The 22,314-nt window shown below is 46.1% G+C and overlaps 1 protein-coding gene and 1 long non-coding RNA gene across 3 annotated transcripts in view; one reads left to right on the forward strand and one right to left on the reverse strand.

Moving 5' to 3' along the window:
• Positions 1-1,029: 1,029 nt before the first annotated feature.
• ACO1 (aconitase 1) overlaps positions 1,030-22,314 on the reverse strand; it is a 32,145-nt gene continuing 10,860 nt past the window's right edge. The window contains exons 8-20 of the mRNA XM_025852902.2: positions 21,687-21,787; positions 20,406-20,522; positions 19,133-19,292; positions 17,689-17,824; positions 16,971-17,055; positions 16,060-16,216; positions 14,780-14,904; positions 12,653-12,757; positions 11,806-11,948; positions 9,223-9,370; positions 4,805-4,927; positions 2,782-2,967; positions 1,030-1,898 (exon numbers count right to left, since the gene is read on the reverse strand). Coding sequence (XP_025708687.1) covers positions 1,785-1,898; positions 2,782-2,967; positions 4,805-4,927; positions 9,223-9,370; positions 11,806-11,948; positions 12,653-12,757; positions 14,780-14,904; positions 16,060-16,216; positions 16,971-17,055; positions 17,689-17,824; positions 19,133-19,292; positions 20,406-20,522; positions 21,687-21,787 — 1,700 coding nt within the window. The 3' untranslated portion in view covers positions 1,030-1,784. The remainder of the gene's footprint in view (positions 1,899-2,781; positions 2,968-4,804; positions 4,928-9,222; positions 9,371-11,805; positions 11,949-12,652; positions 12,758-14,779; positions 14,905-16,059; positions 16,217-16,970; positions 17,056-17,688; positions 17,825-19,132; positions 19,293-20,405; positions 20,523-21,686; positions 21,788-22,314) is intronic.
• On the forward strand, positions 3,414-14,275 carry LOC112809582 (uncharacterized). 2 transcript variants are annotated; one of them, XR_003204621.2, is made up of 3 exons: positions 3,414-3,589; positions 12,236-12,326; positions 13,543-14,275. It is a non-coding gene; the product is annotated as an uncharacterized lncRNA (long non-coding RNA). The 2 variants fall into 2 exon arrangements; XR_003204620.2 differs by having other exon boundaries at positions 13,547-14,275.

The following is a 22,314-nucleotide window of genomic DNA, read 5'->3' on the forward strand; positions in this document are numbered from 1 at the left end:
GGCCCCCCAGAAGCGAGGTAATGAAGAGCTAAGGCAGTAGAGGTCTGTTTTCTCAGCCCTTCTTTGTATTTTTGTGTTAGGACTGATCCTTATTTGAAGGTCATAGGCTTTTTTATACAACAAGGTTCTGTTTGTAATCTTTTTTTATGAACACAAGCTAGTTCCCAGGAACCTCAGGGGCAGGGATGCTCACTAACCTGTCTTGTCCCTCATCTTTGAAGAGGTAGAAACAGGACTCAGTCCTCGGTGTTCTAATGGCCAGGCCATACTCCCTGAGTGCTAAATTTGAGATTTTTAAAATTCATTACAAGGAGATCAACCTGTGAGCTCTAATTATGAACTGCATGTTTTTTGTGTTCTCCCAAAATTCGTGTTGAAGCCCTAATCCCCAGTGTCTCTCTTTGGAGATGGGACCTCTAAGGAAGTGTTTCAGGTTAAATAAGGTCGTAAGGTGGGGCCCTGATTTGATAAAATCAGTGTCCTTACATGGCACCAGAGAGCCAGCTCCTTATCTCCTCACACATGCATTAAGGAAAGACATGTAAGGGCACAGCAAGGAGGTGGCTGTCTGCAAACCAGGAAAAAAGTTCTCACCAGAAAAGGAAGTGGCTAGACACTGGATCTTGGGCTTCTGGCCTCCAGAACTAGGAGAAAATATATTTTTGATGTTTGAGCTACCCAGTCCATGGTTATTTTGTTATGGTAGCCGGAGCAGACTAAGACATGCGCCCCCAAAATGATGTCAGTGATGAACATAAGCAGATTAACTATAGAACACAAAAATAAAAAGATGATGACCTGCTCACCATACTTACATTATTGCTACCGCTACCTTCTTGTCTGCTCCCAACCGGGGCAGAGAAATCCTCTTCCTCAGCTCTTCCACATCCCCCTGTATGGTACAGCTGCGGTTGTAAAAGCAGAACTTGAAGGTCACCTGATGCTGCAGTCTGAGACTCACTCTGCTCGAAATATCCCCAGACTAGAGCCTCACACACATTACACAATTCAATTCCAAAGTCAACAAGCTTTCCTTGAAAATAGATTTAATCTTCCTCAAATTACAAACGTTCTAAGTCTCTCTCCAAAACCACCGCCAAAGTTCTCCTCTTGACAAATGAATTTTCTGGGGAAAAGTTTTGAGGAGAGTAAAAGAAAACATCACATTTTTTTTTTTAATGTTGATCCATCTAAAGGCACATAATCAAAAAATGTCAGTGTCTGACCTGCCCACGAGGTGTCTGGATCACTCCTTCCGAAGGAAGAAGGCAGACAGGAGAATCACAATCACCGCTGTGATTTGAGAACATTTTCATCTACTGTGTCAGTTAACACTGGCATAATATGCAAAGGCCAGTGGCGCTCAAGGGAAGGTTTCATGGAGCAGAGGATAACAGAGGAACAGAAATGGGGACAGGGGATGCCTTCTGAGAAGACTTATTTGTGTCCAGCTGAACATTAACAGGCCAAGAGTGAAAAATCGACATTCTGTGATCAGTGACTTCACACACAAGCTCAAGTTCTCTCTTTCTGGCACTACTGACATTCCCACCATTCTAGCTTCCAAATTCTAGAAAAAGAGAAAAAGATCCACAAAAATAGAGAATGTCAGAACTGCGCATTCTGAGCCCGGAGGAATGGCACCAGTTACGTCAGTGCTTACGCGCTTCCGTGCAGGGAGGCCGGCACGCGCTGGGGATGCTCTGCACCAAGGGCCCTGTGGGCTAGTGGCGCTTCGCTTCCCCCGGCGCAGCTCCAAGCGCAGGGCTCCGAGTGCAGCTGACCTACTTGGCCATCTTGCGGATCATGTAGTTGAGGATGCCCCCGTTGTGGAAATAAGCGAGCTCCACGTCCGTGTCGAACCTCATGATGGCCTGGAAGGTCTTCCCGGTATCCAGCTGTGACGACAAAGAAGCAGCGGAGAACCAGTGGGGGAGGAGGCCAGGTAGCTGTGTCAGGAGGGATGCCCCCCCCCCCAGAGCTGCCCCTCAAAATATGGTCCACACACCAGCGGAGCCAGCAGCACTGGGGGGCGCGTGCCGTCCCTCGCTCCAGCCCAGACCCAGTGAATCCGGGGCTGCATTTGGACAAGATCCCCAGCCGACTCCTCTGCACAGTAAAGCACCGTGGGGTACAAATAATGGAGGTGATGGACACATGAGGACCAGGTGTCTTGGGGCAGCAGCTACTAGTGACACAAGGGATGGTATTTTCTAGACCCTCTCTGGGAGCTGCGGGTTGGCAGAAGTCTCATTAAGGTTGTCCTGTAGGCAGCTGGTCCAGTTGCTGACCCTGGGGGGCCTCGGCACTGGGTACCTGCCTTGCCGCACCTCACCTCGGGAGCTGTCGCTTTACCTTTAGGCTAATCAAAACCTGGGGTGAGGCTCAGGAATGGGTGTGTCTGTTCACATTTTGATAATAAAAGGTGTTTTTTTAAGATCATGTGAAAATGTCCTGTCTCTGAACTTCTAACACTCTTTTCTGGGCTAAAGAGAGACTGGGAGTCAGAGGAGACAGTGGGGCTGGCTGGGGTTGGGGAGTAAGAAAGGAACTGATGGTAACTCCATGAGTAAACAGAAATAAGTAATCCATCAACAGGTGCAGGGGGGGCACCTCTTGTGTTGTGAAGGCAGAGCAGGTGCCAGCAGAACTCCTAGGTCTAACGCACTCCTACTGACTGCCTGTTTTCCTTCCAAAGTCCACTCATTCCCTTCTCGCGGGTTTGATGATGAACGCACGGTCCCGTTTACTTGGACCTGGCACAGGGAGGCTCCGGCTTACCTTGACCTGCACTTTCATCCGTGGTGTGAGGTTTTCCGGAATGATGATGGAGTATCGTTCCCGCCCTGTGAGTCCCAGGGTGTCTGCGGTCTCCCCAGGGAGATATTCGAGGGGAATCACCCCCATTCCCACCAAGTTACTGCGATGAATGCGCTCATAACTTTCAGCCAGGACAGCTTTGATTCCCTGAGGAGCCAAGACAGTACTTTGGACACAGTTCCAATTTTCTTTGGATACACAAAACTTTACAAAAGGCTTCTTCAGTCAAAAACTCCTCTCACACCTAAATTCTTTTTAAGTACCAATGAGTTGTTTACATAAACAGTTACTCTAGTTATAAATAACACAGCAGCTGGTCTGAACTGACTGCCTACAATGTACAGGCAGCATAATAAAGTGGCTTCTCTCATCCCACCTTCCACCAACCCTCGGAGGGAGATGCTACCATTGTGCCCTCTTCACCCACACGGTCAGTGGTGGTATCTGGTAATTGAACCCATGCAGTCTGACCACACATTTAGCTGCTTTGTGATACAACATCTCTTAACACACTTCCATTGTATCTGGAATCCACACCGCAAAACAACATAAATTTTTCTTTTCTCTCCCTTGAACAGGTGCAGACACAAAAGACTTAACCGACAAAGCAACTTTCAGAACATACTACAGAGAAAGGAAATGATGTGCTGCTTTTGCAATTCCTGTTTCAAGAACAGGAGATACTCTATATGGATCCGTGTGCACACGTGTTCACTCTGAGGGGGAGTGGAGGCTTTGTAAACACGTCCGATGCACGTCCCTATGCTGGGTAAGGGCTGCGTGCGGCTGCGAACCAGTCGTCCAGCCCCCTCTGCTGTGAGGAGAGCCCAGCACTGCTGAGCGGCCCAGCCCGGGGCAGCCGGAACGCTCGGGGCCGTTCCGTACGGAAGCCTCGGGCCTAGGGGGCCCCTCGCACGCCAGTTCTCTTGGCCTCCTTCAGCTCTTACAGTCTCCACCGGCTGCATTTCTACTGCCAGCCCCATCCCTAAAACCCTTTCCTCCTCTGTAATTTCTCTGGTTCTTTTCCGCAGCTTCTAGAAAAGGCAGGCTTTTGACATATTACCAAGTAATCAAAGAACATCTTTTGTTCCCCCCACAAAGCAATATGATTGATAAAAAACAAAACAAAGCAATAGGTGTGATGTTCAAAGAGATTTATCGAAGCCTGGACATCCGGAGGGCTGCCTGCCAGACCCCGCCTTCTTTACTGGACGTGTGGATATCACCGTATGCAGTGTTTCCCAAGGTTTAATTTGCTCGAGCCATAAATCCCTGAGATTGGCACCAGCTAAGTCACCTTCCCCTACCCTGAGAATGCAGGCTGAGCAGCAGGACTCCTCCCTGCTTTCGGGGCCAGGAGATGCTCCAGAGGTAAGAACCATCTGCTCCCTGCACGGCCCCTCCATGGGGACGCCTCCATGGGGACGCCTGAAGCGGCTCAGGCCCTGAAATGGCCACAGGTTCTCAAGAGCTGTCTGTCTACAACCAGAGAGAGCGTCCTTCACTCTTGAGAGTCCATAAGCCGACTCAGAGGCAGTGAAAGGCCACTGTAAGAAGTGCACTCCCCAAGTCTGTCCAAAGCACCGGTTCCTTACTTTTACCCTTCCCTGAACCTCCTGAGGGACAACACGGGAGCAGCATCTGGGCTTACAGCTCACCTGGGACAATGGCCTGAAATACTTGCCCCGTCCTCGGCCTGAATATTAGGAAAACCATGCCATTTTTCCCCACAAAAAGAAGACATACATACACACATTTGAAAATAATTTCAGAGACTTCACAGACCCTCCTCCCAATTGCTCCATAGACACGCCCAAAGGTCCATGGTTCCCAGAATAGGAGTATCTGATCTATGGGACCGGTTCAACTCTGGATTAGCCTTCACTGAGTGAGGTAAAGGCAGATCCGTCAAGAAGCAGGAGCTGAACAAACATCACATGCTTTCCTGAGCTTGCCTGCTGGGGTCCCTCCACGTCACACTCACCAGGAGGAAAGGGCCCTTGGCTGCCCAGTCTCGGGAGCTGCCTGAGCCGTATTCTTTCCCGGCCAGAACGATCAGGGGAAGGCCTGCCTGCTGGTACTGCTCAGCAGCATCGAACACGTCAAGCTGAGGAAGAGAAAAGCAAGGTTTACAGATGCAGCAGAGTGTGGACACAGGCCAGGGGGACCTGGTGAGAAGCACAGGGTCTTCAGTGGCCCAAGTCAACACAAAGCCAACAGAAAACTCAACCAATCAGTGGCCTGCGTTACAAATCTCCAATTCACCCCTACCAATGAATGTTATGTTCTTTTAACTAAAATGCCTAGTTTTTGTCCTGGTTTTAGAAGAACATTCAAATCCTAAGGCATCAAGGGAAAAAAAAGAAAATCAATCAGATTTTTCCCCCTCTTCCATTGATTAAACTATTTTAAAGCTTAGGAAATGGAGAATCCCACCTAAACCTGGGTTTTGACTCAGTCTAGAGACTCAGTTATGGTCACCTGTAAAGGGCAGCAAGCACAAAGAAGGTGACGTGTTCTGAAATTATATAAAATGCAAACAAACATACACTTGTTTATTTTAGATAGAGAGCGAGTGCAGGGAGAGGTAGAGGGAGAGAGAGAAGCCTCAAGAAGACTCCCCACTAAGTGCAGAGCCTGGTGGAGGCCTCGACTCCAGGACCCTGAGATCATGACCTGAGCCAAAATTAAGAGTCTGCCACTTAACACTCTGGGTCACCCAGGCGCCCCAAAATGCAAACTTGTATCAGTCACCCTTCTCTACAAGGATGTCAAGGCAGAGACAGCAGAAACACGGGTGGAAGCAGAGATCAATAAGGGACAGGAGAGGATTAACTAATATTTTGGTATATATGAGAAACATCTTCCACAAACAGCTTCATTTGTTTCTCACAAAAATTCTGAATATTCTGCTGTGCCAAGACTTCACAAAGACATTTGATATCATTGCTGGTGATATGAAACAATTGTTCTTCCTGGCTACTTAAGTAAAAAAAAAAAAAAAAGAAAGAAAGGAAAAAAAATCCCTCAAGAGAGGGTTTCCTTCAAAAGAAGCTCTAGAAAGGTGTGTAATCAACCTCTCAAGTAAGCTTTCCCAAACTACTATTTCGGTGGGCTGATGGAGCCTGTGGTTAGCTCCACACGGCGTTACCCAAATCTGGGGAGCTTATAAAGCAACGGCTCCCTACACATTCCCTCTCTTCTAAAGATGAGGACAGGGGCGCCTGGGTGGCTCAGTCGGTTAAGCGACTGCCTTCAGCTCAGGTCATGATTCCAGGGTTTTGGGACTGAGTCCCGCATTGGGCTCCTTGCTCACCAGGGAGCCTGCTTCTCCCTTTCCCTCTGCCTCTCTCCCCTGCTTGTGCTCTCCTGCTCTCTGTCAAATAAATAAAAATCTTTAAAAAAAAAAAAGAGGACATAAAATTTCCATTATTGTTCCTTTCTATCTCCAGTATTATATTTAAACTACCAGTTCTCTATTTCTCCATTTTCGTTATCAATTTCCTGCTTTGATGAGGATTTAGTTCTCCCTCTTTTTAAAAAGATTTTATTTATTTAATTGAGAGAGAGTGCATGTGTGAGTGGAAGGAGGGACAGAAGAAGAGGGAGAGAATCCTGAAGCAGATTCCCCAACTGAGTGCAGAGCCCAATGCAGGACTTGATCCCAGGACCCCGAGATCATGATCTGAGCTGAAATCAAGAGTCAGACGCTTAACTGACTGGGCCACCCAGGCGCCCCGGGGATTTAGTTCTCTCCCCAGCCTCCCAATATAATTATGTCATACGTTTTGGGTAAGTCAATATTTGGTGTTTGCACTACACTGACTTATGTGGATGTTATTTATAGCTGAGTCAGGTAATGTACTCTGAATTCCTTTTCTTGGTAATCAAAAAAATTTCCACTGGAATTAATAATTTTCTTTTTGTGTGTGTACTCACCTGTTTCTATGTCACTACCCATCAGTTAATCCCCAAACACTCTGCCTAAAGTACACATCTTCTCTAAAGACATTCAAATGTATCAGGCAGTCTGTCATTTAAAAATCTCTTCCGTAGAGATCTCTCTCCAGGAGCTTCAGTCCTGTTCTAATTTGGACTGATTCTTCTCTAGATGGTGCAGTCCTGTGATGGGAGAATCTTCCTTCACCAACATCCTGGGAATTCCCTGCATTTCCTTTTCCTGGATCCTACAACTTCCCCTTTTTTGGCTTATTCCCTCATTTTGGTAAAACGCATTTACCAAGTAGCTTCCTGAGACAGGGATTGAGGAGTATTTTTAAAGTTTTTGAACCTGAATGTGTTATTACTTTAACATGGGACATGGAATTTGGGGGTGCAAGCCAGTCTAAGTTTCCAGTGTTGGTCTGAGCACTTCTGATCTCCAGCACATTGCAGAGAAGCTGTTTTCCCCCCTTTGGAAGTTTCTAGATCTTCTCCTTTTCTCTGCTGTTCCTAACTTCATACCGATGCGATTTGGAGCTGGTCTTCCATAATCATGTGGGTATTCAGTGGATGTCATGTTGGAGTTGGATCTTGAAGTCGGGGAATTCTCCTTGTGTTACTTCCCGGGTAATTTCCTTTCTTCTCTTCTTAGCATCTCTGTTTAGTCAGATGCTGGGCCTCCTCATTTCAGTCTAATTTTCTTATATTTTTTCTCTAATTTTTCCTTTGTCTTTCTGTTCTATATTCTGAGAGATTTTCTCAACGAATCAACTTTTCCTGTGAAATTTTTTTAGGGGCTTTTTTTTTGTTAACAGCCTTTTCTTTCTTCTTTAATTACTATTTTTTATCAAGGGCCCTTTCTCGTCCTTTGATTACTTTATGCCAACAGGAAATCATTTCATCACTCTGAGAAGATAATCTTTTCTTCGTTTTCTTCTACTCTTTGCATTATCTCTGTTTTCTTTCCCTTCCCCACCGTTCTTTGTCTAGGTCTGTCTTTCAAGTTCAAGGCTTCGCTCAAATGTCTGTATCTCTGATTCTGTCTCCTTATTTAAGATGAGGCTCTGAACATCTGACCAGAAATTCTATGTCATGGCAGGGCTTGTAAATTCGTGAGGTTCACTGTGACAGTCAGTATACTGGAGGCCCCCCAGTGTCTATACTGCACATCTTTCCCCTTGTCTCTTGGGCATTCTACCAGCTAACTATCTTTAATAGTTTGTTTAACATCCCTGCTCTTCACTGAACACCTACCTACTGGGTGCTGACTTTGTGTTGGGTCCTGGTGATCAGTGATTACCTATAAACAGTTTGCTTTACCAAAATATAATCTGTTACAAGTGAGGTGGTATGGGTGGTGATCAACCGCAATGATGTTGGAGCCAGACTCCCTGGGTTTTGCTTTGAAGATTGATTGATTGATTGATTGGGGGGGGAGGGGCAGAGGAAGAGAGAGAAACTTATGCAGACTCCGGGCCTAGCACGGAGACTGTTGCGGGGCTCGATCTCACGACTCTGAGATCTCGGCCTAAGTTGAAACCAAGAGTCGGATGCTCCACTGACTGAGCCACCCAGGTGTCCCCAGACTCCCTGGGTTTTAATCTCCATTTTTATTATCTTAAAAGATGGACAATTATGGTACCTCCCTCAAAGGGTTGTTCTGAGGATTAAATAAGTCAATATAGGCAAAGAGCTTAGAACAGTACACAGGATGTAGTAAATTCCATATAAATACTAGCTGTTATTATTTTTAAGTAAGTCAGGAGGGTGATTTCTCAAGTAACTTAAACAGTTCTCAAGCAGCTCTGCAGCGTCTGCAAAGGGAAGGGAAGCAACACCGAGGACCCATGACACGCACCAGATACTCTGCTCTGTGTTGTATACACGTCTTTCCATTTAAGCTTAAGCCTCAGAGCCTTACAGGGTGGATATCCTACTTTGCAGGTCAGAAAAATGAGGCTCAGAGAGGGCAATAACTTGCTGAAGGCTCCACAGCCAGTATGTAGGACTCAAAGCACAGGCTCTCCCTCCCATGTGGGAATGAAGAGTTCCAGCTGTAACAGGCCAACTGCAAAGGGCTCCCGTCAGGACCCAGGCAGGCCTCCGCGGGCCTCTATGTTCCTCCTCCTCCTCGTGGAATGGGGACTTAAATGCTAATAAAGCCATACAATAGCACCTGTTGATAAATGTCCTCTACCTTAACCTGGAAGTTCCCCCTTAAATACTCTGAACTGACCACATTTCACTCAGAGGCTTCGTAAATTCAACTCCCAGGAAACCACGAAGCAGAATCTCTAAGCGGGAAGAGAAAGTTGTAGAACTTAAAAGGGCATCTCTGTCCGTGATGAACTCTCTCAAAACAAGAGGTAGCATGGGGCTATGAAGAAAAAATGAGACCCAAAGGAAAGTGACTGTGTAAATATCCAACCTCCCAGAGCCTGACAAAGACACAGTACTCACAATTTCTCCAGAAGGCAGATGTATAGTCTGTGGTGCCTGCTTGTTCAAAAATTTGTTTAATAAGCGAATGTTGGCAAACGTCCCCCGTGCCATGATGGCATCATTACCTCGGCGGGAGCCATAGGAGTTGAATTCTCGTGGAGTCAAGCTAATAATGCAAGCAGGAGAGGGGCTAGGTTAGTGAACGGAGCAAAGATAAAACTTAGCTTCCATTAAAAAAAAAAGAGAAAAACCATAGACCCAGATATCCCTCTAAGTCTACTAAGCATCGCTTCTCCAAGGCAGAAAAGCTGTTTCTGTATCTTCTGCTGAGGGGAGAGTCAGAGGTCAGAGGTGGGGCAGTGAAAGGGGGAAATCAGCATTCTCCCAGGATCAACTTCTAGTCTTATAAATCTGGGTAGAAAAACCAGGAGGAACTCTAATGAGTATTTATTTTACTGATTCAGTAGGGTAGCCTAGAAAACTTCACAAGAGATAAAATATTCAAAATGGGTAAGAAAAAGGAAACCAAAAGAGTAATCAGTGTGGGCCAGTCAGGTGGAGTCAAGAATGAGGGAAACATAAAACACATTCTGTAAACTACCTGGAAGGGGGTATAAATTTGTCCCCAAGTCATCAAGAACTCAGTGTATTGGGCAGACACAACTGGCAACATGATTTACATTTCTCATAAGATAAAAATCAGAGTAGTGCCAAAGAGACAGAACAGCTCTTCCTGGTCTTGAAATCAAGGAAAAATCTTGTCTGCGGGCTCCAGTTAAAGGCCACTTTGTGATAGCAGGAACATCTTACAATTAACACAGCGGCCAGCTCACCGAGCTGTTTCTTAAAATGCTAGGATGTATGTGTGAGTGGTAATCTGATCTCACGGTGAGATGTGATCTGAAGATTGAGAGTTTAGGCTTCAGGAGCAGGTGAGCATGTCTATAAACTCCTGAAATTATATCCAGAATGTTGGGGATACGTGCACTTTTCTGGGAAGGTATGATATTTCTTTTCATTCAATTCCCTATACAGTCCATGTCTCCAAAGTGTCAACAATCAGCAATCAAAAAAATCACTGCTTGTTTCCTTAGTTTCTTTCTCCAGCCTCAACCTCTTTGTTTCGCTGTTTGTTGGTGAATCCTTTTCTCCCATTCATTCATTCATTCATTCAACAACTCTTTATTGAGCCCCAGCTATGTGCCAAGAGCTGTTCTCAGGGCTTGAGGTAGATCAAGGAACGACACAGATGAAGATCCCTGCCTTTGCAGGGCTTACATTCTAAAAGGTGGAGACAAAGAAATAATCAAAATAAGAAAATGAGTATCTTACACAAGTGTTACTAGATTGTGGTTAATAACTGAGGGGGGGAAAAAGTAGATTAAGGTGAGGAGAACAGGAGTCCAGTGGGGGTGACCTCATGGAGGAAGACTTGAACTGGCAAGGGAGTTAGCCAGACAGCTATTCTGGGGAAGAGCATCCAAGAGGAAAAAACAGCCCGCTCAACCAAAGGCTCTCAGGCAGAAGGGTATTTGGCCTTGCCTGGAACATTCAACAAATGAGGCTGCCACCGGTGTAGCCAGAGCGGCGTGGGGGAGGGGGAAGAGCAGGGATTCGCCGACCCCTCTCGAATATCACCTGCCCTTCTCCGCTCGATGACTCCCACTCAAAGTACAATCATATCCCTTTAGAATCTTACCATATGCGTCTGTGTGTAAGAAGTCCCTATACCTTTAATACAGTAGTTGCCCCATGTTAAAAAAAATCTTGAGATGGACTCCTGTGCATCCCCTGCTCCAGAGGTGGGCTAGCTTCTGAAACTTCCAGCACTCCTGTCTCTGGGGAACGTGGAATACTTTTGCTCTGAACACGACTGTCCCATAGGATGCACCAGGAGGAGGCAGGGACTGAGTGGGGCTCAGTAGGGCAGGGAGGCATGAAGAAAACCCCTCAGCCACCAGGAAAGCGAGATGGGGCCAAGGCCGTTTTCTTCTCCCACTGACAAAAAAAAAGGAAAGAAGGAAAGACAGAACGAAAAAGGTGTTGGATTTTGTTCTTAGATTAGCTCTGGGCCCATCCCTGAAGACACTGATTCGGGAGGTGCAGACGGGAGCCAGGAATGTTGATCTCCCCAGATGATTCTCTTGGAAAGTCAGATCTGGGACGGACTCCGATCACTCTTGGCGTATTAGCGGACAGTAGGTAATACTGGGAGAGTACCCATTAAAGTCAGTCTGTGACTGAAGGATCGGCCGATGAATGTGGCAGCGGCAAATCTGTAGTCAGTCACTACGTGTCTCAGGCAGGAGGCGGCATCGCAGGGCAAGGGACACCCCTGCCGAGTGCGCCGCAGGCTGAGAGCAGAGCCTGGACTCTAATGGGGGCACTTGCGCAGAAGGAAGATCCCCTCTGCTGGGGTTTCCTTGCTGACAAATCTCCCAAGGAAGCTGGGAAGCAGTAAACAGATAGGGTGACTGGTTTTCAAGCCTCAGGGTTCACTGAAAAATCAGTCTGATTGAAAAGAGAACATATGAAAAGAAATACTGGCCTCATTCACTCCATTTCTGCCTTTTAGTCTTTCTTCCCCTCACTCACACTTACCCTCTGTTAGTTAAGTACCGAGCAGCAGGGCTGTTTCTTGCAATATTTCCAGCCGGAGAGATGTGGTCCGTTGTTACGGAATCCCCCAAGTTTAACAGCACGTAGGCATCCACTATAGATTTAGGGGGCTGGATATCCAAAGTCTAGCAAAGAACACAGCAAGTTAGTGCTGGCTCAGGTTTTCTCCAGCAAGTCACCAGGGAGTCTGAACAGTTTCCACAGTGCACCGTGGACCCAAACCGGATGACAGCTGTACATCGCTGCACAGAAAATTCTAGGTTTTTTGGTTTTATCAGGGGTGCTTAGAAAAGTAAGGTGAATTTACTCAAAACATTTACATCCCACCCCTGAAGGGAGGCAAAGTATTGAGACTACTCCCTCAAAAGCAATAGCGATATAGCTGCAAATGACCTTCTGTCTCCACATCCAGGGAACTCAGATGCTGAGGACAACCAGAATCCTGACTTCCACTCCCCCCTTCCCACCCAGGAGAGCACGGACTCCTTGACCGTCAGTTATATGTAAGATTTCCCTTATTTTTTTGAGTATAAGGTTTAAATATAGCAGGCCCGGGGATGCTGTGCGGGGACAGTCGATCCCTCAGACTTTTCTATGTCCAGGTGGTACAGGATGGCCAGGGTGTCTCCACACAGCCACACAGAACCCCTGGACAGAGACACTGTAGGCCCATTAGAACCAAACACCCCAGCTTCTCAGTATTGTCTGCTCGGGTTTGTAAAGGTTTCAGTGGAATGCGTAGTCAAATCAAGGACAGAGGGTAATCAAGTAGATTCTATAAGGAAAGAAACATTTTGAAAAACTTATTTTGTTAAAAATAAAATCATACCAGGTTTTCAAAGAACGGTGGTGACTTAATGTATGTAGATTTGGGATTCCAGCAATATAGCTTGTCCGATGGGGCTGCTAAGGCATTCCAGCTTTCATTCACGGTCTTACAAACAAAAAGATAAAGGAAAGAAAAGCAAATCTAATCACATTCCACTCTAAGGAAAGTTTGACATGCAAGAAGAAACTATATATTCTAAGAGTACAATAAAAACCATTCTTAGTGTAAGACCCTCCAGGTACGCCAAGTGAAACAGTCAGACAAAGACAGATACCATGACTTCCTTGATATGTGGAATCTCAAAAACAAAACGAACAAACAAAGCAGAAACAGATCCATAAACACAGAGAACTAACTGATGGTTGCCAGAGGGGAGGGGAGGTGCGAGGATGGGCAAAAAGGGGTACAGGGGAGGGGTAGGTATAGACTTCCATTTACGGAATGAGTAAGTCACGGGGATGAAAGGTACAGCGTAGGGAATTCAGTCAATGCTATCGTAACAGAGTTGAACGGTGACAGATGGTAGCTACACCTGGGTGATGCACAGAGTTGTCCGATCACTACGCTGTCCACCTGAAACCCATGTAACATTGTGTGTCAACTATACTTCAGTAACACCAAAACCAAAACAGTTCTGATTCTAGTCACACACAGGAGCTCCTTTACACTAAGACAATCTCATGCCCAATGACTTAAAAATACATATACACTGTGATAGGCAGCCTTGAAGATGGCCCCAAGGACCTACCCCCCACCTCCCTGGCATGCACACCCTTAAGCAGTCGCCTTCTGCTGAGTGTGGGCTGAACCTAGTGACTCATTTCAAAGATCAGGTTATAAAGAGACTGCCTTCTGTCTCTCTCACCCTTTCCTGCTTGCTCTGATGGAAGCCAGGACCATGCTGTGAGCTGTGAAGAGACCCCCGAGCAAGGCAATGAGGGAGGCCTCTAGCGAACTGTCAGCAGGGAACTGAGGCCCTCAGTCTGAAAGCCTATGAGGCGTATTATCCTGCCAACAACCATACAAATGGCCTTGGAAGTGATCCTCCCCCAGCTGAGCCTTCAGATGAGCTGCAGCACCAAAGGACACCTTGGTTGGAGCCTGAAGGCAGAGGCACCCAGGAACCATGAGATTTCTGAACCACAGGAACCATGAGATAATAAATGGTGTTTCTAAGTTTTGGGATAATTTGTTGTACAGCAATAGATAACTAATCCATACACATAATATAACTTAGAAAACAATAATTCAGATAGTACCAAAGGGGAAATTATTTACTCTCTGAAGACTGGCGGAAGTAGACGTCCAGGTCATGTGGACACTGGATAGCAAATGACCGCTGCTATGCATTAAAGTCAGCTTGAACTGTCTCCACGGGGCCATGACCCCGGCCTTTGGAGAAATGCATTTAACCCAACGCCCAACAAGCTTGCTCCTACCACTTCTTGATGAGCAACTTGTGGGAGGGCATGGTGCATGAATCTATCCCCATTTGACCCTCTTCCCCAGAGAGTCTGCTCTCTTATTTCAAACCCAAGCCCCAGTCAGCATTCCTTGGGTCAGCCTAACACAGATGGCAGAGAAAGGAATAACATCTAAGGGTCTCAGAAAATGATACTGAGCCCCCCCACATTTTCTCCCTATTTGTCAAATGCTCAGAAAGGTTTGTTTGTTTGTTTGTTTGTTTGTTTGTTTGTTTATTTATTTATTTATTTATTTATTTATTTATTTATTTCAATAGTTTGGTGCTTTCTCCTCAGTGGCTTTTTAAGCATCCAAATAGTTCTGAGAGGTATATCCAACCAATGAACTCTACCTCAGTGACACTCGGGGCTGGGGCGGGGGGGTGTCGCTGGCTAGGAATCACACACAACCTAAGGCCTCTCTTTTTGAGGCTGCTGCCAAATCTGGGAACCCTGTCCAGATCTGGGAACATCTGGGGAGTGTAGAGTGTGTAAAAATGTAAGTCACAGGAGAAAATGACCGAGAACCACTTCCTTGGTTATCTGAAGAAAGAAATGTGACTTTCTCTAGTTTCCACCGCCATCAGCCTCGGGGTCTGCAGAGATGCCACAAAGGAACGGCTATCCCCTGGAAGCATGAGGGCAGAGCGGGTGGGGACCTCACCTCTATCTTCTGGTAGACCTCCTTAAACATGCCAGGGATCACGTACTGACGCTCCACCGCCTGGATCTCGTCTCTGGTTGGCCAGATGTCTTTCAGAAATACCTGTTGTCCCTTTGCATTGACCCCTGAGGAAAACAGGTTTATTAAGGAGAAGAACTGCATTTAATCCCCCATTTTCATGATCCTATCCAGTCAAATCCCGTTCTCTGTGGTAGAAATGTTATGTGAAGTCCATGCAAACACTGTGTAGTGAAGCATGAATTGCTGGCGCCGTGGGATGTGGGTTAGGCTCCTGACAGCCTCTCGTCACAATGTTTTCGGCACCCAGTCAATACGTAATCTTGCTTCATGTGTGCTTCGGCTTAAAAACACCTTACCTAGTACATCCTGCTGATGCGTTAATGCCGAAGTCCCAGCCAACAGCACTACAACTCATGCCTGAACAAAGTCTGCCTCCCACAAGGCACCCCACAGCCTTTCTGGGCTTCCGTGCGCTAGGCAGCACTTGGGCACTACGCTTGGGGGCTATTTTAAAAAGTGAAATCACCAAAACCACAAAAATGTGGAAAGACATGGCACTACACAGAGCACGAACAGGATATGTATTTAGAGTGTGAGAGCTGAGGGGAGAAGCAGAGCCCTGCCTCGTTCGGCTGCAGCTGAGAACGCACATGTTGAGTGACACAAAGCCTGTACCCCTCTGTGTGTGTCTGCAAATGACCATGGAGGCTTAAACTACATTTTAGTGAAGAGGCAAATCTGCAAATATCGAATCCACACATAATGGGATCAACTATAGCTCTAGTGGGGCTTTCCTAAAAGTGAATTGAAGGGGCGCTGTGTCATAGTATTGAATCTACTGAGAACGGACTGAGGAGGACACAGTAAGACCTCCAGAGGGAAGGAAACAAAGCATCATTTCTCCAGATTTGGGGAAGTTGAACTATCTGGGATGTGTTCCTACAGAGGATACGTTAAAACAGTGCCTCGCATTAGATAAAAGCAGGAGCTAGAAAGAGAAGAACTGGGGAAGAAGCCAGAATAGCATGCTCTCTCTGACTTTGCAGATTAATTTCCTTTTGTCGTCCCTTGTCCTTGGTTGCTTCTAGTCTGTTCCAGTTCTGTCTTCGCCATGTATGGGGGAGAAAAGAAAAGACTCCCCTCATCTTTGTTAGTTCTAGTAATCGTTATTTATTAAGGAAGGTGGTTACTTTTCCTCCAGTGATATTTTCAAATTCACTGGAAAACAAACAAGGGCAGCCACACAAATGACATCTTACCCAGTGGCTCTTTCTCAAAGTTGATCCTGACGGTCCCAGCAATTGCATAGGCTATCACCAAGGGTGGAGAGGCTAAATAGTTGGCCCGGGTATTGGGGTGGACTCGACCTTCAAAATTCCTGTTCCCAGAGAGTACTCCGACAGCGACCAGGTCTCCCTGAGTCCGGCAAGAGAAAGATCAGGTCACACGGAGAAGGGGCCCAGGCTTCTTGTCTTAGACCACCTGCTGAACTCTCCCATCATGGGGGGAGTTCTTTAACCTCCCTTTCAACCTGGTCCTCTGCCTGCAGGGAGAAGAGCACACATGGGTGTCCCTGGGGAGACACTCTGGGTCAAAGGACACCGAGAGACATGGTTTCTGCTCCCGAGGAAATCCCAGGTGTGTCAGAAGGCAGCATCCTGGTGACTTCGCCACCCGGGGCCTGAGAACAGTTGAAAGCTAAAGGAAGCCACTCTGACCTCCATCGGTTCTGTAATTCAGGCAAACCAAATCGTGCTTCTCAACGCTACAGAATTTGCGGCCAAAAATCAAGGCCATGCAGTGTAGTTTTGATTCCACTGTTTGCGTGGAGATGTGTCTGACTTGGAGCCAGGTTTCCGGTGACCAGGCACACAGAGGCCTGGAGCTGTCTGTAGTGCAAGAGCCCGTGTGTGCCAGGCACTGCTACAAGTCCTTCATGTCCATCTCCGTGCTCACAACTCTGTGAAACAGGTCCTATCATCGCCAATTTACAGCTAGGAAAACTGAGGCACAAGGTAGACCGCTAGTCAGGTTAGCTTGACTCCAGAGACTGTATGTCTAAACACATTCCCTGCTGCCCTGGGCCTTCCTGAGGCGACCAGCCTTCTGGGCACACATCATATGAAAAGAGCCAACAGCTCCGAAGCCCCACAGGCTCCTCGGCCATTACCTGCGTGATGGCTTCGACCACAGGTTCAGGTAAGGGCCCGCTGTTGCCGATGCAGGTCATGCAACCGTAGCCCACGACGTCAAACCTAGGCGCAGGAAGAGAAGCAAGGCGGAGAGTGAGTCTCAATGAGCTGCTCTGCCGAGGACAGTTCTAGAGACCGCTGACTTAAAGAGACCGGCAGCACGTGGAATAATTGTAGTACTGTTCCTATAAAGCTTTCACTCTCAGGAGGGTTGTAAAAAAAACAATCCTTCTCATCCAAATTAGGAATAGTGTGGAAACTGGAGGAATTGTATTTGGTAACAAATGACTCATTTATGCCAAGGAATTAAAACATTTTTAGCCATGGTAAGTGATTATTTTCATACCAAACAGCAGCCTCTCAGTTGCCGAGTCAACGCTAGCCCATCGCATAACCTCCGTCAACTGAGAAAATGCACCCCGTCCTCCAGAAGGGTGCAGCACGACACCTTGGCACAGGCTTGATTTCAGCCCTGCTTTGCCCTTCAAGGGCACCCTTGTCTGATGAACAATGAGCACAACTGTCCACAGGAGGGCCTGACTCTGTGGGGACGTAAGGGCTGAAGTCTCCTCACTGGCTGACAAGACTCATTAGATACCATCAGATGAGCTGATGTGTGTTACATGGTGACGCGGCGAGACACATGTAGAATGAAATACAACCCGAGCGCCGGTGTAAAAGAAAATTCCTCCTCACCCAAGCTGGGACAGGTACGGCATGACCCCACTCTCTCGCAGGTAGTAGGTGACCACACCACTTCCAGGAGACAGGCTGGTTTTGATGTAAGGCTTCACGTTCAGGCCAGCATTCACAGCTTTCTTGGCTAACAGTCCTGTGAAATGGTCAACACCGACACAGTGTGGGGTGGCTGTCCACTCTAGGTGCCAGGGCGGGTTCAGGAAAGAGACCGACCCCTCGATCTGCGTCGCCCGCCACTGCCTGACAAAGCCCCCATTCGTGGTGCTTTCTGCTCTTTCTGCTGCCGAGCACCAACCAACAGCTCACTGGCCCAAAGTCATTTACACGGACGCAGTAAACTCAGAATTAGTCAAGGAAATGGAGAGAGATCGGCTTTTTTTTTTTTTTCAAGAGATAAACTTAAAAACATTGAGGAATATATTATAGAATAAATTTTAACTTTTGGAGGGAAAGCAGTCTAATTACGTTTTATTTGGATGAAAATTATAATTGGTAGGGCCCTTTCTTAAAGGATATGAACTGTGTACTGGTTGGTGAGGAATGCAGTCAGTCTAGAGTAAAATTCTAGTCCCCAGGTATTCTTTTAAAGTAGAAAATCAAGAGCTCTAGGCCACTGGAATTTTGGCAGATACAGAGACTATTACAGAAACACTGGGTGCTCTCTTAACAATGTATCATAGAATTTGGAAAGAAATGAGGAGTGGGGGTAAAAAGGCACAAAAAGCTATAGACAAGCTGGTGACTTGTCTTGAGGAAACTTGTTTGCTCCAGACAAGAAAAGCTTAGGGGTCAACAGATGAATTCTTGGACAAAGAAGGTTTTCCTTATGTACTTGGGCACTTTATAAAGAAAGAACTCTTCAATGATCTTTGGTCTGTGGACACAACAGGAACTCTTGGGAATGATAAAAAAAAATATCTGGACACTAAAGAGACTTCTATTAATAAAACTCGGTATGTAAATATTAACTATTTGACCAGAACTGCGTAATAGCCAAGTTAAGTTTTATCAGCCAGTGCCCCGTGCCCTAATTCAGATGCACTTACAATACTTCTAAGAGACTGAAGTCCAGTGTACAAAAAGGCCTATCAGGGGTTTTAAAGAGACTAATCTGTGATATGAAAACAGTTTTTTTTTTTTCTACAGTCTGAAAAAAAATTTTAAGCTTTACCAAAAATTCATCTTTTTTTTTTTTTTTTTTTTTTCTACTTATTTTCTGCTTTAATTCTAAAGATTAGTATGTATTAGGTATTCTACTTTACATACTTTGCTTTGAACACTCATTATTGTGTAAACACTTCTGGACCAACAAATCTCTGCATCTGGCAAAGACAAGGTTCGGGGAACTACACGTAGATTCAGGTAAGCCCCAGGGTTGTGTCTTGAGAGATTCTCACCCATATGTCCACATGACCACGGGGAGGAATTCAAATGCACTCACCTGCTCCTAACATCACAGACGGGTTACTGGTGTTTGTACAGCTAGTAATAGCAGCGATGACCACCGACCCATGAGTGAGGGTGAATTCGCTATTATTATAGATAAACGTCTTCTGGTCATTATGATGGTCCAGAGCAACCTGGAATCCTTTAAACCCTTGCTACGGGAAGAAAAAAAAAATGGAAGAAAAAAACACAGTGAAATGGTCTCACTTTAGAAGGAAAAGAAATACCTTGGTAACTATAATTTTAAAAGCCAATTTTTAGCAAAATATAAACATCTCATCTGAAATGCTACAGAAAACTGAAAGTCCTCTTTATTGTTTTTAAACCTTTATAAAAGGCAGTCATAATTTCTGACTCTTCCTCTGCTTTGAAGTCCTATTAACAGTGACTTGCTTCTCATCTCAAAAATGGAAACGCTATAACTACAAATTTAGTTCCAAGTTAGTCTAATTAAACCCGATGACATTATTGTAGAGCTTCATGGATATGAACCAAGGCCACTGATTCTAACATGATGGAAACTTAGAAAAAGGTGTCCTTTTGGCCAGATTCAACTAATCATGGTCAATAAGGCAAATTAAGTACAGCTGAACATTTGGTGTCATGCTGGTGGCCCCAGGATAAAACTTATCAAGTATCTTAATCATCATTTGGGGAGATGTTCATCGAAAATCTGCATAAAAGATGCTAGGTACTTTGTGGAGTATAAAGGTGATTCTGACACACATCATCTACTCAAACATACAGTCCAATAAGGGAAATCAGACCTGCAAATAATATAAAGGACCAGCAATGTAAGTTCAAGAACATGGATGCCATCCAAGGGTTTCAGACCAAGTGTCATCAAGGTTCAAACGAGGGACCGATGACTTTCTGCTATGAGATGTGAGGCCATGCTGTGGAGTCTGAGAGACACCGACATGCAGGGAGGGGGAGGAGCCATCCAGGTGGGTGGAGGAGGGGCATGAACGAAAGTACAATGGCCGGGAAAGCTGGGGCAAGTCTAGTACACAGTGTGATGAGAGTTATAGGAAAAGCAGATGTGTGGGCTGAGTTGTGTTCACAGATGGTAAAGGGCTCTAAGGAAGCTGTGTGGCCCTCGGCTAACGGGAGAGGCACCGAGGACTTCAGGATGGAGAAGAAACGCCCTCAGCGTCAGGCTTCAGGAAGCTGCGGGGTGGTGGTGGAAAGCAGCGTGGGCTCTAAGACACGGGGCGCAGGGCTGGGTTGGGAGGGGGGACTTCCACCTGCCTCTCCCCGGCTCCTACCTTGGCTCCGAGGCAGTTCTCAAAGTCCTTTTTCATGTCGGTTACAGCGACTTTGTCCTGAGGCCTTTTTGGTCCACTGCAGCAAGGCACGACCGTTCTCAAATTTAATTCCACAACCTGTCCACCCAAAAGAGAAGGAACTCAAGAAGTGACATCGTACCTTCGGAGAAAAAAAACGCAAGCTGGGCCACAGAGCCGAAAACACCACAACCACAAAAACAAACTAAACCATCACATTCATAAACAAGGACTCAATGTTCTTTTTAATGCTTAAGGAATGAATTTCCAAAGATCAGGACGGGCATGTAAGTGGCGTGGGACAGGCAGGAAGCCTTATCACCTCCCAGAAAGACCAGGGTGTGCACCCAGCTGCTGGCCAGCGTCTTCTATGCATCTGTCTTTGCAAAGCAGCTGATGCATCCTTTTTAATGGTGAGCTTAGTTTGAGATGGGTTTTCTACTAAGATGATACATAAACCATTGTCCTTTTTTCTAAAATGACTTGGTAGGATGCCGCCATTCAGGCATCAATGCCAGGCAACGGGCCTGGGTCTGATTGCATATTTCCGTCCCTCAAGTATACTATGAAACAAAACCAGGATCCCACATCTAGGTGACCCTCTGGGCTTGCCTGTCCAGAGAAATGTGGAATCAGTTTGCCCCCTAGAAAATGAATGAAGGTAAATCACTGGATAAACCGGAACTAATTGCCATGCTCTACCCCTATTTCTTTTTCTTCTGCAGTGATGAGATGAGCCTTTAAACAGCCCTACTCCCTCTGGCGAAGCCATCTTCAAAGGTCTTCCACATTAGGGGAGTCAGTCAGTAGGTCAGAAATGGGGTGCCCACTCAACTTAATGGCCAGGAGAAAAGGAAGAAGTTATTTTATGTTTACAATTCCTTATCCTCTTAATTGTTTCAGTCTTTTAAAACCTTGTTCTTCTGTGATGACTTGGTGGTGACTTATTTCCTACAAGTACACCCCCTCAGAAAAAAACATACACAACTATGGGGCGCCTGGGTGGCTCAGTTGGTTAAGCGACTGCCTTCGGCTCAGGTCATGATCCTGGAGTCCCGGGATCGAGTCCCGCATCTGGCTCCCTGCTCAGCAGGAAGTCTGCTTCTCCCTCTGACCCTCTTCCCTCTCGTGCTCTCTATCTCTCATTCTCTCTCTCTCAAATAAATAAATAAAATCTTTAAAAAACAAACAGACAAACAAACAGACAAAGAACATACACAACTAAAATCACTGCCTCCAGGAAAAGGAAACACTCTCTCATACCTGGGCAAAGTCTGGGTCTTGAGAGGGGTCACTGAAATCCCGAAACATTCCTACAGCTTGAAGATACTTTTTCATCTGCTTTACTTTTTCTTCATCACGACCTAAATGGGTATTTTAAGAAATAACAAGTAACAGAGGTTAAGATTTCCCGGTGAGACGAATGCCTCCACCAGCAATTACACAAGGAAGGTGCATTTCGCTTACACACACACCTCAAGTTTTGCTGATATTTCACCTTTCTGTCTAATATTCTGACTCTCTGGCTCATGCTGCTATTTACTGGGGATCATTCACTGATCTGGACTATTTTCTGAAGCAGATTCTGGTCCTACCTGTAAAAACTCCCCCTCTTTGGTCCTCATCCTCCATCCAGAGGACCTCAGGCTTAGCACATCGTCAGAGCACACCTTCATCACTAAGATCACTTGCTTCCCATCAAAGAACCAGTAGTAGAATACCAGCACAGACATCTAGGTTTCCAGAATACCTGAGCTCTTTCTACTGGCCACACCACGTCTATGTTATATTTCTGAAATCCCGACAACCATTTTGATTCCATAGAGAAAAGGAAAAAAAAAAAAAAAACAATAAATGTGACCATGTGCACTCCAAGGGGCAGAGGCAGAAG

Source organism: Callorhinus ursinus, unplaced genomic scaffold, assembly GCF_003265705.2.
Source record: "Callorhinus ursinus isolate GAN/ISIS: 27379988/994484 unplaced genomic scaffold, GSC_fseal_2.0 scaffold42, whole genome shotgun sequence".
Classification (NCBI taxonomy): Eukaryota; Metazoa; Chordata; class Mammalia; order Carnivora; family Otariidae; genus Callorhinus; species Callorhinus ursinus.